The 17218-nt window shown below is 46.4% G+C and overlaps 1 protein-coding gene across 8 annotated transcripts in view; it reads left to right on the top strand.

The window, feature by feature from the left end:
* The window catches only part of VAV2 (vav guanine nucleotide exchange factor 2), a 314011-nt gene that overhangs the window by 49496 nt on the left and 247297 nt on the right, over window positions 1–17218 (top strand). For all 8 annotated transcript variants that reach the window (XM_075120343.1, XM_048823167.2, XM_048823163.2 and 5 more), the window contains exon 2: window positions 14898–15014. In XM_075120343.1, coding sequence (XP_074976444.1) covers window positions 14898–15014 — 117 coding nt within the window. The remainder of the gene's footprint in view (window positions 1–14897; window positions 15015–17218) is intronic.

The following is a 17218-nucleotide window of genomic DNA, read 5'->3' as shown; positions in this document are numbered from 1 at the left end:
CTGTTACTTGTTGGCTGGAGACAGTTACATACTGTGATCGTGATGCTCAGCTACCTCTGTTTCTGCCCTGCCCATGTTCTGGGGGTCACCCAGCTGCACCCCCTTCATCCCCACGCCGAGTTAGTGCATCGGAGGCTGGTCTGTTTACATTCTGCCCCCCATGGGCCGTGGAAGCAGAGAATGGTTTTAGCGGCGTGGTGGTCTCCAGCTACATCCCCTCCTTCCCACTCTGTGGCCCCTAATTGAGACTGGGGAGCGGGGCATACAAGAGGGTTCTGACACCAGCTGTGTGGGGCCCTTCAATAAAGGGGATTCTCGGGGGTCTGGTGAAAGCCTCCTTATGCTGCCAGAGCAGCACAAAAGAGCTACAGCAGCATGAATCGTAGAATCATAGAATATCAGGGTTGGAAGGGACCCCAGGAGGTCATCTAGTCCAACCCCCTGCTCGAAGCAGGACCAATTCCCAGTTAAATCACCCCAGCCAGGGCTTTGTCAAGCCTGACCTTAAAAACCTCTAAGGAAGGAGATTCTACCACCTCCCTAGGTAACGCATTCCAGTGTTTCACCACCCTCCTAGTGAAAAAGTTTTTCCTAATATCCAATCTAAACCTCCCCCACTGCAGCTTGAGACCATTACTCCTCGTTCTGTCATCTGCTACCATTGAGAACAGTCTAGAGCCATCCTCTTTGGAACCCCCTTTCAGGTAGTTGAAAGCAGCTATCAAATCCCCCCTCATTCTTCTCTTCTGCAGGCTAAACAATCCCAGCTCCCTCAGCCTCTCCTCATAACTCATGTGTTCCAGACCCCTAATCATTTTTGTTGCCCTTCGCTGGACTCTCTCCAATTTATCCACATCCTTCTTGAAGTGTGGGGCCCAAAACTGGACACAGTACTCCAGATGAGGCCTCACCAATGTCGAATAGAGGGGAACGATCACGTCCCTCGATCTGCTCGCTATGCCCCTACTTATACATCCCAAAATGCCATTGGCCTTCTTGGCAACAAGGGCACACTGCTGACTCATATCCAGCTTCTTGTCCACTGTCACCCCTAGGTCCTTTTCCGCAGAACTGCTGCCTAGCCATTCGGTCCCTAGTCTGTAGCTGTGCATTGGGTTCTTCCGTCCTAAGTGCAGGACCCTGCACTTATCCTTATTGAACCTCATCAGATTTCTTTTGGCCCAATCCTCCAATTTGTCTAGGTCCTTCTGTATCCTATCCCTCCCCTCCAGCGTATCTACCACTCCTCCCAGTTTAGTATCATCCGCAAATTTGCTGAGAGTGCAATCCACACCATCCTCCAGATCATTTATGAAGATATTGAACAAAACCGGCCCCAAATGAGAATCGGGCCCTGTAAAGCTGTACATCTCTAAAGCACAGGAGTAGAAACACGTTGATTTAAACCAAAGGGTACGTCTGCCCTGCAGCTGGGAGTTGTGATTCCCCGCACAGGTAAACTCGTGTTAGCACCGCACACGCTAGTGTGTTAAAAGTAGCCGAGTGGGCGGCTTGGGCTAGCTGCCCGCATCCACGCCTGCCTGCCTCCCTCCAGTCAAGCTCAGGGGTGTGGCCCATGCTGCTATTTCTGAGCTGAGTGAGTGCGTGTCTGCCGGCCTGCACAGCTCCCGGCCGCAGTGTAGACAAACCCGAAGTGTCCGGTCTCCTTTTCAGCTGGTTGTGCGTCTCTTCAGGTGTTTCTTTTCTGCTTTTCCTTGTCTGTCACCTCCTTCCTCTCCAGTCTGCCGCCTGTGAGCCAACTTCCTTGAACTTCTGCTTCTCTGGTCGGTCTCTTTTTGTGAGAAGTTCAGGAACTCTAGTTAATTGCTTGTGATTAGGCAAGAATAGACTTGCAAGAGCCAGTCACTCAGGTGGGGAAAAGAAGGAATGGGGGAGGAACAGAGAAAAAGGTTTCTTCAAGGCGGAAGGTTTGGACTTCAGCATATTTAACATTCGCAGCAGCTGCCTGTGTTCATCACAGCGCACGGACTGTTATCCTTCTATGAAAGACCTTTTCTCTTTGAGAGAGTATGCAAGAGACAAACTCTCTGAGCTGATGAGGATTTTTCTTATAATTGTGTCTGTTTTGCTCATTTGTGTGTGACTTTTCCTATTTTTTAAAAAAACCCAACAAATACAATGAAAACCCTGGACAAACAGGGAGCTGTTCTGTTTCCATTTCAAAATATGAAATCTGTATTTTTTTTTTTATTCACCTGTCACTAAAAAGAAACTGGCACCCACCACTCAATCCCCTGCCCACTTGTAACAATTTTGGAACTGAGACAGTGCCTTCTATTCTGTTCATTAACTTGGTATGAGATGACCGTAGTAACACAAGGCCACAGTTGAGATTTGGGATCCCTTTGTGCCTGCTCATACCTGGAGCAAGAAACAGTCCTTACCCTGGAGAGCTTGCAATCTAGGAGACACAACAAAGGGTGGGAGAAAGGTAGGATTATCTCCTTTTGACAGAAGAGAAACTGAGGCACAGGGAACTGAGTCCAAGAGGGAGTCTATGGAAATGTGAAGAACTGAACTCACCCAAATCTCCTGAGTCTCAATCCAGTGTCTTAACCAGAAACCTGTCCTTTTGCTCAGCACTTTGAGACCCTCAGCTGAAATAAATACCTAGCAACCACCTATACTTTGGATGATTGAAGAGCTACAAAAGCATGAATAACTCCTAACCCTGCTGTAACTTCTATTACCCCCATTTTATAGATGGAGGGGAAACTGAGGCAGCGAAACCTTGATTGACTTGCCCGAGCTTGCACAATGGGTCGTCAGCAGCGTCATACATATAGCAAGATGTTTTGACTCCTAGCCCCGTGCTTCAACCACTAGCTTACTTTCTCTTTTCAAATAATAAAAACTTTTGAATACTTTGATTTATTTTTTTAAATGCATCCTTTAAACACTTTGCTTTCCAGGCTCTCTCCTGTGCAGAGTTTCAGCCCGAATGAGTGTTGTGAGGGTAAAATAATTTTGCTGTGGAATAGGAAGTTCTGCTGCAAGCTTTAAATGCAGGTTATTGGCCTTTTAAGCAACCTTCAGCGCTTGTTTGTGTGGGAATGCTTAGGAAAGTGAAGCCCAATTCACCGAAGATGTGAATTTAGGTGCATAAGTTAAAGCACATTCAACCCTCATGTGAGTGCTCTCTGTCAGAAGGAAGTGGCCTTAGTTTGCTGTAGCTTACGTTTAAACTTTCGTGTTTCACGTCATACTTTTGGTTATTTCAGCTTAACTTTTCTTAGACTCCCCATATCGACAAACTCTCTGCATTTCCTAAAGGAAATGATTGAACTCCACCGTTGCATACTCTTCATCCCTCTATTTCTAAAACCTCATAAGTTGCGGGGAGAGGGAAAGCTTCTGTGAGGTCCATGCATAGCGTTTCAGCTTCATTAATCAGCTTTGCTAAGTGGCATATTCCTAGCCCATGAGCGTTTTACAAAGGGAATGTCTTTCAAATGGGGAAAAATTATAGCCTGCTTCGCACTAAATTGTTCAAGAATAATTCTGGTCCCCACTTCTCAACAGATAAATCTGAAGTCGTAACAACCAGAAATGTAATCTGTCTGTCCAAAATAATTGATGAGCTGCAGCTTGAATCTAAACCTAAATGGGCTTTAAATGAGAAAATGCTGGAGACTGTAGCACTATATCTCATCTCCGAGGCTGCTGCTTTGTGTGAGAGAGACAGTGGGGCAAATCGAGAACGAATGAAGCTATGGAGGATTTGACGCGATTGGTCGTGTCCTGTCAGCTCTGATCGTCTTTCAGATTTCTTCTGCTTCTGGAATTTGCTGAGTAATGCCTTCATTTGGAGGTTAGCTGCATGGAGGGGAATCTAACTTTAAACTCCGTTCCCCATGGCCCCTTATGGGCCATGCAGGGCAGTGTGTTCCAGCCATGCCCCCTCTGGCTGACCCTGACATGCTTCCAACACACCCTCTATACCTGGGGCTGGTAGCAAGGCCAGTGCAGAGCTCTTCTGCCAACCCTGCCCCAGCCAAGGAGAAACCCCTGCACAGGGTGTGTTCTCTGGGGTTCATGTCCTCCTTCCTGCCCTCTCCTAGGGCCCCTCTACGACGCCAGAGTGGCATAAAGGGGTCTTAATGTAACTGGCAGTTGAGGCCCATTGAGCCTCATGAAAGGCTTAAGCTTGTGCTGTATGATGATACCTGCTGTCCCATTAATCTTTGTGAATTTGTACATTTCATCTATTGAGCTCTATGGTGGCGACTCTTCCCTCCGCGCCGCCCCCCCCAAAATCTGGTCTTTGTTTCACTGACATAAAAGCAGTGATTGAACAGATGCATATGGCCTCCTGCTAGAGGTTTCCTTTGGCTCGGTGCTTCTGAGCTGTGCTCGCCGCAAGATAAGGGGAAATCTTACATCACGGTCAGGAAGTGCTAAAGAAAGTTCCTTTCGTCATTCGTCACCGCGTTATCTTCAGCGTTAAAGCTGCAACATTCCTTGCATGCTGCAGCATCCATTTAAAGCCCACAGCTTGGACCGAGTCCAGTCGGCAACATGGCTTGATGCCCAGCCCTCCAGTTCTATTGTGTGTAACACATCCCCTCCAATGTACTTCCTCCCTGAAGAGTTAACGCCAGCCTCATGAATTCCCTGCTCTAGAAAAGTCCTACCTTGCTTGGGAGCCAAAGCTACCACCTTATGAATCCCATCCCATCCCATCCATCATACTGTCTGCCCCATTCTTTCCTCCTAGCTTCTTTACTGCTTTATTAAATTTCTCTTTGAGAGCTTTCAGACTGCCCACTAGCCTCCACATCAAAAGCACTTATGATACCGTCGTCTAAATGCAATGACTCCGGATACAATGATGCTGATGCTGGAAGTCATTAATTTTTTACACAGCTGCTGGGGTGAGTGTCCTGTTCTGCCTTCCAAGGTTGGGGCCCTCAGGGTGCGTGGAAAATATTAACGATAAACTAAAATATTGCTGCCCGGAGAGTTCATTTTCCTGAACAAAAGAATCTCTCAAACATTCGAGGTATATTGGTTTTTGAGAAGCTCAGGGGTATTTGGTGTTTTATATTGATTGGTCCCTCCTCTGTAGTGTTAAAGGAAGGACAAGAATGCTGGGGGCAATGAGAAGCTATTTTCATTTGGTTGATTCCGGTAGCACTCGCAATGTACTAGACCTTTACCCATGAGCTTGGGAAAGTCTTACCATGGGGAAGCACAGCTGTCCAGCTGGCCCAGGTGTTACTGTTTCTAGTCATAGAGAGAGTCTCATGATGACTGGTGATGGGGTAGGATAAATGAGAAGGGATGTGGGCTAATCTCAAGTGTTCAACCTGTTGAGGAAATGTGAGTCTCCTTGCTCTTATTGTTAGCTCTGTACTCTGACACCCTTCATCCATGCCAACCGCACAAAATTTAGCTAAGGACTTTGGGCCAGATGCTCAATTGGTGCAAATCAATATAGCTCCAGCTGGAGTGAGAGGTTTACCAATTTATACTGGCTGAGGACCTGGTCCCTTGTATTCAGGGCTTAAATTCAGCTGGAGCCATACAGAGCTGAGATCTGGAAAATATTTTCAAACCTTTGGGAGCACTCCCCCCCCCCCCCCCCTCCGGGGGCTGAAGCCCTGAGCCCCAAATGTTTGGGGGGCCTCCAGGAAATGAATTTAAGCCCTGCTTCTGTTTATCACCTTTCATGACAAAGAATGCAAAACAGGGGTGTGTGTGTGTGGGTTTGTGTAAATTGCTTAATCTCTGAGGAGAGAGATTGCAGCCATCTGATGTACAATGCACCACAGCCATTGAGGGAGGGGAAGAGTTTATGAAGGAGATGGTATGATGGGATAACATGATTTTGGCAATTAATTGATCTTTAAATATTTGTGGTAAATAGGCCCAGTGGCTTGTGATGGGATGTTAGATGGGGTGGGATCTGAGTTACTCCAGAGAATTCTTTTCTGGGTATCTGGCTGGTGAATCTTGCCCATATGCTCACGGTTTAGCTGATCACCATATTTGGGGTCGGGAAGGAATTTTCCTCCAGGGCAGATTGGAAGAGGCCCTGGAGGTTTTTCGCCTTCCTCTGTAGCATGGGGCACGGGTCACTTGCTGGAGGATTCTCTGCTCCTTGAAGTCTTTAAACCACGATTTGAGGACTTCAATAGCTCAGACATAGGTGAGAGGTTTTTCGCAGGAGTGGGTGGTTGAGATTCTGTGGCCTGTGTTGTGCAGGAGGTCGGACTAGATGATCATAATGGTCCCTTCTGACCTTAATATCTATGAATCTATGAGTTGACTCGGGACACTCTGGTAAATCCTCTGTTTAGGGAATGTACAGGGTCACGCACAGCAGTCAAGGCGGTGCTTTTTAAGGCTTTTGCTGGAAGACTCCCACTCCCTGGCAACTGCAAAGAAGTCCATTTATCTATGATGGAAGGGTGAGGGACTGAGTGGGCCTTGCTATGGTTCTGTGAGTAGGGTCTAGGTACTTGAGACCTGCTGGCTAGACAACCAAACCATTCCCCTTCCACTGTTTAGCAAATACAGACTCAAATGAGAGGGAGGATGGCCATATGGTTAAGGTGCTGGATGGGGACTCCAGTCTGGGTTCAATTCCTAACTCTGACACCAACTCCCTTCTGTGCCCTTGGGCAGGTCAGTCTCTCTGTGCCTCAGTTTCCCCTTCTGTACAATGGGGATGGTAACCCTTTCTTTCTCCCACTTTTAAATCTGTCATCTTTATGGATTACTGTAAAATCTTCGGAGCGGGGATTATTTCTTACATGTGTATAGCACCTCGCGCAAGAGAGCCCTGATCTTGGCTGGGAATTCTAGGTGCTACGGGAATAGAATTAATAAATAAGTAAGATCCATAGGCGGCGGGTGTAAGAGGCCTCCCCAGCTAGCTGCCTTTGGAGGGTGCCACTGCCAAATGTTGAGGGGGAGGGGGGAGTCTGCCCTGGCCATGGCCATGGCCCTGCCCACATTCCGCCCCCAGGTCCCACTCCTGCTCGTCCTCTTTCCTCCGAAGCTCCGCCTATTCCCCTCCCTGCTCTACCAGCATGGGGGCCTTGCAGGAGGGGGTGAATAGGGGTGTGTGTGTGTGAGAGCAGTGAGCTGCATGCTGGTGGGAGGGCAGGGGAGGGGGTAAAGAGGCGTGAGCAGCAGGGAGGGAGCCAAGCGGGGCTGGGCGTGTAGCGTGGGTGGGGCTTCGGGGGGAGGAGGCTGAGCGGGGCAGGGCCATGGACCGGGCACACACAACCTCCCCAATGCAGAAGTCATGCACCGCCCATGGCAAGCTCCTTGCTTGACTCACTGCTTTTCTGGCTGAAACCGGACCGAACGTTTCCTTCCTCACAGACATGTAACGACCAAATAATCCCTCTGCATTTCACTAGCCTATGCAGCCACCTCGAGGGTTTGGCTCCTCTTTTTTTTTATTTTTTTTTAAACAAGGTCTCTCAGGATTTGTAATTGATTGAGGCTGAGAAGTAGGCTAGTCTGCCAGGGAAGTGCAGCTGTTTGTACGCGGCTGCTGATATCTCTGCTGTATGGGCTATGTGCCAGCTTACTTAAGGTCAGGTTGCAACAGAGATCCATTCGGCTAAACCCAGACTACAAGGGGAACGACTGTTTTTCTTGAGGCACTTCCTTCGATAGCCTTGTGGTTGGGATTTTTTTGCTTTTCCTTTGTCTCAGGTGCTGAATGCTAATGAGGCTGGAATCCTGCTGGAACCTAAAGTAGTTGGTTTGGGTTTAATTAGATGATAAAACTTACTTTTCTCTTGTTTACTCAATAAGGAGCTGGTCCGGGAACTCTTCAGTTCCTGCTTATTCAAATATTTCCATGGGATTGCTTGTGTGAGGTAGGGCTGTGGGACAGAGGCCTAAATGGGGGAATGCAGATAACCTTGCTGACATTATAACTGGACTAAGGACAGGAAAGGAACTGTGAGTTCACATAGAATGTAATGGAAGGGTGGGCACGTAGGATCATGGGTGGCCCATTTTAGCAATATTAAGGAACATCAAGCAGCAAGTTATACTTAAGTGCACCAAGCCCAAGTATACTCAGCAATGTCGCAGAATCTACATTGGGATGCAGAACTGTGCTCCTGATTTTAAACTTTAATTAAAAATATATGGTGTTCTGAAACCTCAGGGTTGTGAAGAAAGCCTTTGAAATGTGATCAGGATGTAAGCTGATGCGGGGTTGCCTGCCTGGGTCTTGAAGCAAAATCACTCTGAGCAGTGAACTGCCATGTTCATCTTGACGAATCACGAACTCTGAAACCTAATGCCAACTTGAAAATAGCCCCCTGTTTTTCTGCTGATTGGCTGGACGTCTCTGAAAAGCCATTGTAAGCTCTCACTGCTGAATGAAGTGGTGGGGTTGGGGAAGGGGTGGGCCAGGCTGCTGGTTTCTGGGGCACTCGGTGTTTTAATCTCCGTCTCTCCCCAGCTTTACCTTCATGTTCATTCTATCCACAAAAGGGGACTGGAAAAGGAGTTGCATCAATGTGCCAAACCCCTCAACAGCTTCCTGACTGCCACCAGCCCAAATACTCCCACTTGTCCCCTCCTCCACTTTCCCGCAATGTTCTTCCAATGCAGTTATATGCTTGCAGTACAGAATTTTGTGGCAAGCTGAAAATTTGGCAGCAGCCCAAAATAAATCCGATTTTATATGAAAGCAAATAACCCAAGGAGCCACTGTACTGATTAAATCCAGTACAACAATAAATAATACAGTGAAAAGCTTCATTTAGGAAGAAAATATAGCCAGAAGCTGCCGCCGCACATCCAAGTCCCAGAAATTGGGGAGTCTCACTATGGAATTTAGGACTAGCTTGCTGCAGAGCGTGTGTGTGTGTGTGTGTGTGTGTGGGATATGGGTGTGGCTGCAGAGAGGAAAGGTCATCTCCCCCTTTGGAAATTAGGGTCCTGGATGGTAGTGGAACAGACTGTAGCTGGCTGCAGTTTACAGCCGACTCTCATTGCTGTGTTCTGGAATACTTCCATAAAAATCAGCTCAGTTGTTTAAATACAAGCCTTCATTTGCTTTATTGCAAAGAACAGCACAGTGGGGTCATGACTGTAATGACGATTCCATGTCTGAAGAAAGCCAGTAATTGGGGGACTCGTTCAATGTAGTTTGTGTAACAGAGGGCCCATTACAGCCCTCCTAGGATCATACTCTTAATCAGAGCTGACCAAAGAATCTTAATTCTTGTTCTGCTTGGCTTCAAGGACTAATTTCATTCTATTAAACATATTTCTTACTCTCCCCTGCACTCTACTGAAGGTTTATCCCCAGGCCCTTCCTGGTTTTAAATTCTTCATTGGCTAGCTAAGCACTGACAGGATGTAGCCCCTAAATCTTTCACAACTCCACTAACTCCCGCTGTAGCGCTGTTCCAGCAAGGTCAGCGCTTTCAAAGGCAGTGTCTTCTCCAGACAAGGTTGTGCTAGGAGATGCTGATTTCCGTAAGGCTGTGGAAATTGCGGTTGTCACTGGAGGTGTGCGCTTTCACAACTAATTGGGAAAGGTGGTGTTGGGTTTTCTCGTTCCTTGTGCGAGTCACCAGCCATGCTGATGTGCAGCATGTGGAACTGACAATTAAGGAAAATCAATCCCCCCCCCCCCCCCCAAAACCGCATGATGTGTCTGTTTCATCTGAGAGCAGCTCCCATTACTGATGTTTATGTAGGCTCTTCAGAGCCTCTGCGTTGGGTGAAGTGTTCATCCAGGATGAAGGGCTGAGCCTCCTCTCTTGCCTGAGTGTAGATCCAGTAGGAGCTGTGAGGACAAACCACCATACTAGTTTTAAAATGGAGCTTAATACATTTCTGAATGGGATCATACAATGGGGGTGCTGGGATAGAAGGGGACTGGACTCCATGACCAGGAGGTCCCCTCCAGTCCTATGTTGGTGGTGCTTCACGCAGCTAGATAATACAGGTGTAGAGTTACCGGAGTAAGGGATCAACCCCTATATTATCACCAGTAGGGGTGGCGGTGGATTAAGAGGTATAGGCAATGGAGAGATGAGCACAAATGAGATTTGAGAGGAGTTTGGAGGGGAAGGGGTTTAAGTTCATGTCCTTGTCATAATCTTTCTTAAAGGCTATTCTGTCTGACGTGTGTGCAATGGAAGAGAGGGGAGCATTCAGAAGGAGCTGAGGGCATTCAGCGCCCACAGCCCTTCTCCTGCAGCGCACTAGGAATGAATGGTGGGATTGTTCAGCTTTGGAGGTGCCAGCTCTTGGTCTGGGAGCTTTCAGGGAGCCAAGAGTCAGAACAGCACAGTTAGCTGCCAGGCTTCCTAAATAAATCTCTGCCGTGGCTAAAAGGCTTTTATGTTGATTTCACCATGTGGGACACTTGAAAGAAACCTCAGCATTTCCTCTCTGTTCTCCAGACAGTCTGTGCACTTCCTCGTGAGCCTGTGTGATCCATTACGAATAGGGACAGCAGGACTCCAGGGCAAGTGAAAGCAAGAATGCAACAAATGTTACTGTCCTCGCGGAGTGTGGAACTCCCACCTGCCTTAGGATTGAGGGAGGTAGAAGGACCTCAAGGCTCCAGTTGAGCAAGGTACCCAGTCACGTGAGCTGTAGCTCACGAAAGCTTATGCTCAAATAAATTTGTTAATCTCTAAGGAGCCACAAGTACTCCTTTTCTCTTAGCTCTAAGCTTGTGAGTAGTCCCAGTGATGTTAAGTTAGGCGTGGGCTAAAGTACTCTGCTGAACTGGGCCCTTACATGGATTTTGATGTGAATTGCTTGCTTGCATGCTGTTAGCCATTGCAAACACCCTGTGACAGTGTACTCAGCCGGTTGTAGCTAATTATTAACATATGGAACTTCTGTTGCACCATCTAAACCAAAGATTTAACAATCTTTCAGAAACCTTTTTGAAATGCCTCAGCGTCCATGTGAAGTGGATAAGTATAAGTATTCTATAGATGGGGATACCGAGGTAATGTTTGCACTGTAGCAAGGTTAGAAGCAGTTGTTAATTAGCTCTCTTTAATACAGGAGTCGGAGTTGTAGAGATGAAGGCAGGTTTTGTGTTAAGACACTCGACTGATACTCAAGACCTAGGCTAAGTTCCCAGCTCTGTGGCATACGTTCCAGGTGGGCAAATTTTTTAACCTTGCTCTGTCTCCAATTCCCCTTCTGTAAAATGGGGACAATTCTAATTTCCTACCCCACACAATGCTGTGGTGAAGATGAATTCATTGACTGTATAGTGCTTGGATGCTAACATGCTGAAGGCCGTCTAAGTGTATTGGTAGAAAGTTTTCCTTTTTCCATCAGCCGTTTCAGGGGCTCTTTAAATGGCTGGTTGGATTCCTCCTGGACTCTTGTCATCTATGTGAACACGGCAACTGTCTGATTGCATATTCGCTGTGGTGTTTGATGTTTTCCGCAGATATTACCTGGAGCACTAATTTAGCAACTGGTAGTGGAGCCACTGGCATGATAGTTTCCAAATTTGAATAAGATGCACAATGACAGCAGCAGGTAGCTCTTGTTTGATGGGGTTTTTAAAAAATATTTTTGCTCTTTGCTCATCTCCAGTGAGATGAGATTAGCTAGGTTGGATAGAACTAACCTTAGAATCTTGTTATGGCTTATGTCCACTCATCAGAAAATATACTGTCAGGAGAAGACTTCTAGTTTGCTTTGATGCTGTGCTTGCTCCTTGATCTTTCTGAACTCAGATGCTGTGAAGTTGACTTCTTCAAAGAATTTGAACTGAAATTCTACAGCACAGATCTTGGGGGTTCAGTTTTTAAGTCCTCTGACTGCAAGGAGAGATTTTTGAATCCACTGCTGCGAGAGACAGTCATTCTTGTCCATAGATGCCAACCCTTATTTCTGCCTGTGCATTGGGACAACAGGGTGAGGCGGATGCTATGAATACTGCAAAAGGGGAAGGCAATTTTTTTGCATTCAGGATTATGAAAGGAAGCTCGCTTGTTGTCATCTGTAATTATGGTTAAAACCTGTGTCATTAACTTTTCAAATTGGAGGCTTAAAAGGATTTAAAGTAAATACTTAGTGGAAATTTGAGATGAATGAGATGTTAACAAAAAAACAAATCCCTTCTATAAGCAAATTAGTTTTGCATAGGCTGAAAGCGCCTGCGGAAGCCTGGAAGACTGAGGTGTACTATGAAGCCTATGCATTGGGACACCCACCCACCAGTATATATGTTGTAAGACAATTCTGTAGAGGCTTTCAGTCTATCAGAGTGTTAATTTTGTCTTTTCAATCACAAACATGATCATTCTGCCCCCGGGTCTATTCAGCTAATGAGAATGTTCGGAGTTTATAATGATTCTAATGATGTAATGCCTCCAGCCTGTGTTTTATTGGTTGAGTTTTATTGCCTACTGCTGGAGCTGTGTGGGTGGAACTACACAATCTCCCTGTTTTGCCTAGTTAAATTAGTTTCTCATTAATTAAGTGGTCTTTCTAATCCACTGCCTGTCTAGGGTTGCCATCTTTCTACTCTCACAAAACCAAACACCCCTGTCCTGTCCTGCCCTGCCCCTCTTCTGAGGCCCCGCCCCCACCCACTCCATCCCCCCTCCCTCTGTTCACTCTCCCCACCCTTACTCACTTGCTCATTTTCACTGGGCTGGGGGTTGAGTTGAAGAGTGGGGGGCTGAGAGCTCTGACTGGGGGTGTGGGTTCTGGTGTGGGGCCAGGGATGAGGTGTTTGGGGTGTAGGAGGGGGCTTTGGGCTGGGACTGTGCGGTTTGGAGGGGGATGAGGGCTAGGGCTGGGGCAGGGGGTTGGGGCATGGGGGGGAGTCAGGGGTGCAGGCTCCAGGTGGCGCTTACCTCAAGCAGCTCCCAGAAGCAGCGGCACATCCCCCCCATCCGGCTCCTACGCGGAGGCGCAGCCAGGTGGCTCTGTGCACTGCTCCATTTGCAGGCACCTCCCCTGCAGCTCTCATTGGCTGCCATTCCTGGCCAATGGGAGCTATATAGTTGGCGCTTGTGGTGGGGGCAGCACGAGGAGCCCCCTGGCTGCCCCTATGCATAGGAGCCGGAGTGGAGACATGCTGCTGCTGCTTCCAGGAGCCGCACGGAGCCATGGCAAGCAGGGAGCCTCCTTGTCCAACTCTGCCACTGACCAGACTTCTAACAGCCCGGTCAGTGGTGCTGACCAAAGCTTCCTTTTTGACTGGGCATTCCGGACACCTGGCAACCCTATGCCTGACCCCTTAAATATAACCCCAAATGCAATAATATTTATAGGCACGTTTTGTGCAGTTTTCTTTGTGGAGATATGGGCTGGCCAAGGAGGTTATAGTTTGATTCTTTGCCAGTCTTTTGTTTGGTAGGTTTTAAATTGCATATTTGTAAAGTTTGCAAGTCGTAATTTCTACCATGCTAAATTGGCCAATTGGGGACCGTTAACAGTACTATGTGACTACAATGTTACTGACCCAATGCAAACTGTGTGGCTGGTGCAACCAAATATGCAATTTGAAACTTGTCCTGAGTAGTCATATGACATTATTTCTGTTCCTTGATTGGCTGATTTATGTAACAATGTGAGAATTAGGAATATTTGTGAACAATTTGTCAATGAGCAAGTAATCCATGGAGAATTTTGCATAATGAGTACACTGGAGAATTTTGCATGGAAAACTTGCCAACAGAAAAAAGGTGAAATTAATTATTTGCTGCACAGTCATTCAGTCCGCTCTAATAAATAACATGGCTGAGAGCCAAACAACTGAAGCAACACCTTACTTCTCTCATCCTTCCTTTCTTGTTGCCATACATTTAGTGTAGAAAGAGCCCTCTTTGTGTTCCCAGATTACAAGGTCACGCACACATGGTCACAGTGCAACAGTCCATTATTGCTATTGTCAAAGATGACATTTTTTTTAAGAGGCATTGGATTACTCAGCCAATTGAGCCATATGGCTAGTGGCTGAACAATCTTAAGTATTTTATTGTGGTCACAAACGAGACAAGAATTCAGATGGGCTAAAATTAATGATGACCAAAACTCTGTGAAAACAATCTTCACTGTGAGAGACTTGCTGTGTTTATCTGTGATTTTTTTTTTTTTTTTTTTTTTAAAACTCATACCTAAGGCTCTCTGCTTAGTGACCTGCCTCTGATTTGGTCTACAAACTTCATTTCAGGTTGGATCACAAGAATGGCAGCTATCATCTGTATTCTAGCATGTCAATTTGCTGATACATCAGCGCATCGGAGGAAGTAGGAGGGGAAAAGTAAAGTACTGTTTGGATCGGCTGCCAATGGTTTCTGACCTGAGAGGGCAAAAAAAAAAATCATTTTTCTGTCCTTGCTTCTTTTTTCATGTCACTTGTATTTTTTATTTTTGTAAATATATGGGGTGTGTGTGTGTGTGTCTGTCTGTCTACAGATACACACACACACACTCTCTCTCTCTCTCTCTCTCTCTCTCTCTCTCTCTCTCTCTCTCAGTGTGTCTGAGACTTGCATGGGGAGCCATGGAATAGATTCAAATTGTCATTAGTTGCAAACTCAGTAATAGATTTTTATATAACTTTTAGCATAACTTCTGCTCGACTTAGAGCTTGAAAAGGAAACATCCTGCTCTTAAACTGTTTAGAACCTGTGCCTTGTGAACACACTTAAACTTCAAGTTTTGGTTTCCAACAGGGCCTCTGTTGATGGTATATTATTGAGAGCACACGCTCCATAATGGAGCAGTGGGGAACCTGTTTGTACTAGCATGCTCAGTAAACGAATGCATCTTCTCACCAGGCAGTTCCCATATTCTTCTTCACTTCCTGTTGCTTGCGAATTTTGATTGTCTACAGTAAGTTACTGTTACAGAATTACAGCCTTGTCTCTTTTTTTCCCCTCTCTTTGCAGTTCCTCTGTTTGAAGAACATTCGAACGTTCTTGAAAGTCTGTCATGACAAATTTGGATTAAGGAACAGTGAGCTGTTTGACCCGTTTGACCTCTTCGACGTGCGGGATTTTGGAAAGGTAAAAGTTAACTCCTAATCTGTGTCGAAAAAGGGGTTTGAAAGCGCTTTTACTGCTGCTGGGAGCCCAGACCATTTTCGAAATGATCGGCCCAGCATTGGGCAGGACATACAACCAGCTTGGATTCTGCATGGCTCGTGCAACCCACACCCACTCTGTGTGGCACTCTGTCTCCCCTGCCCCTGGTGGTGGCTGGGTCTTGCAATCGATCGATGAGCCTGCTACATCCTTGACTTGCAGAGCCACCTCTGCTAAGCTCAGGCTGTGTAGAGGCTCCTGCTTTAGAACTGGTGCACTTTCTCTGACCCGAGTGGCTCGTCAAAGTTCAGGGCTCTGTGGGTGTTCCAGCTGGGAGTAAAACTTGGTCATAGCCAGGTATTTCTTGCAGTCTTGTTTCTTGACAAGGAACATACTGTGTCTCTGAATGCAGAAGGAAGCAAGAACAAAAAGGAGCTGTTTCTTAGTTTACAGCCCTGCAAGCCCCAGGGTGACACTGTGCTCACAGGTTACTGCTTGGTTTTCTTGCCCACCCCCCCCACCCCCCCCGTGCACACGCAATCTTGCCTATTCGGTTTCTTTCTATGTGTTTTCTGACAGACACACACCTACTTGGTCACAATACCCACTTGACCCTTCTGTCCCCATGGGGCTAGTTTCTGGCAGACTCTGCTAGGCTGTGTTTTAGGTGGTGCCCCTTAACCGTTTCTTACAGCTGTCTTAAATGGAGGACTCGTTCACCATCAGTTTCAACAAGGTTTTAACTCAACGCACAGCAAGGTTTCATCCAGCTCACAACCGAACCCACAGGTCCCCATACTGGTTCAGTCTCTACTGCTGATGACCCACTCAGGGGTAAAAAGAAAAGGAGTACTTGTGGCACCTTAGAGCCTAACAAATTTATTTGAGCATAAGCTTTCGTGAGCTACAGCTCACAACACGCACATGTCAGGCAGATGTATGCTGGGAGCAATTTACAATTCAGCTCAAAGATCCAGTTCTACAGGAGTTTGAGCATCCTTTCAAAATTCTTCTTGCCTGTTCACCTAGACCAAGTAAGCTGATGAGTGACATCTCCCAGGCACACGACAGATTTCCTTTTTGGGGAACAAAATATTGTAATGGTTGCTCATAAAAATATATAATTATTTACTGAGATGATGTTATTGGAGGCAGTGGGTCTAGTGGATCTGGCAGAGCTCTGGGACTCAAGAGTCTTTGGTTCTGCTTCCTATTCTGCCACTGGCCTGGTGGCTCACCTTGGGCAAGCTACTTCACATCTCTGTTTCCCTTCCCTTTTGTCTCCTTAGATTTGCAATTGCTTCTGTCTCTTGATAGGTGTACATACAGTACTTAGTGCCGTGGGGTCCTAATCTCGGTTGAGGCCTCTGGGTGCACTTGCGATACAATAACCAAATCTATATAGACCAGTTTGTTTCCATGATGGTGAGCAGATTTCAGGCTTGGGCTAGTTAATCCCCTAGATGCTTTTGAAAAATTTCTCCAGAGACTTTTCCAACCAATAGCCCCCAGACAATAATTTTGTTTTATTTGTGCTGTGTGTCACATAGTTGAGAGAGCAAAGGGAGAATTTCCTTTTTCTGTGTTTAATGGCAGCACTGAATTCTGGATGAAGCCCAGGTGGAAGGGAGCTTCTGAATGGTTTTGACAAGAGCGTGTCTGTCTGATATCCCTTTTACTAGAATTCAATGGCATTAGCACTCTAACGTTACTTTGATGGATATCGGGTCTAGGGAAGCCTTCACACACAAGGCAGTATATTCTATTCTTTGGGCGATACTGGTGTTAAGAAGTCACTCAGCTCTTTTAGGAGCTATGCATTACTTTATCTTTCCTGAGCTACAAGGCATATGCTATGTGAAGGCATCCACTTTCCTGATTATCTGAAGAGTAGTTTTCCACCGGCTGATGGGGAAAGATTATATTATATTTATTGCCTAATTTATTTTGGGGACTATTATCTGGAACTTGCAATTGAAGGAGTTTGTTTTATGAGTTCATGATTTATGAACCGCAAGGGGACTCTTGTTGTTTTGAGACTACAGATACGCAGAAGCTGGGCTGGGGGAAGAACTGTTGTATAGAATGCTGGTTTGCTTTCACATTTTGTTTGTTGCAGTTTATGGTACCAAATGGCTCAGCAAAGTTGTTAATTGGAGCTGCTTTTTTACCCTTTGAGACCATAC

This window comes from Caretta caretta, chromosome 16 (assembly GCF_965140235.1).
Source record: "Caretta caretta isolate rCarCar2 chromosome 16, rCarCar1.hap1, whole genome shotgun sequence".
NCBI lineage: Eukaryota > Metazoa > Chordata > Testudines > Cheloniidae > Caretta > Caretta caretta.
Note: the sequence above shows the minus strand (reverse complement) of the source record. Positions and strands in the feature narration are given on the sequence as shown.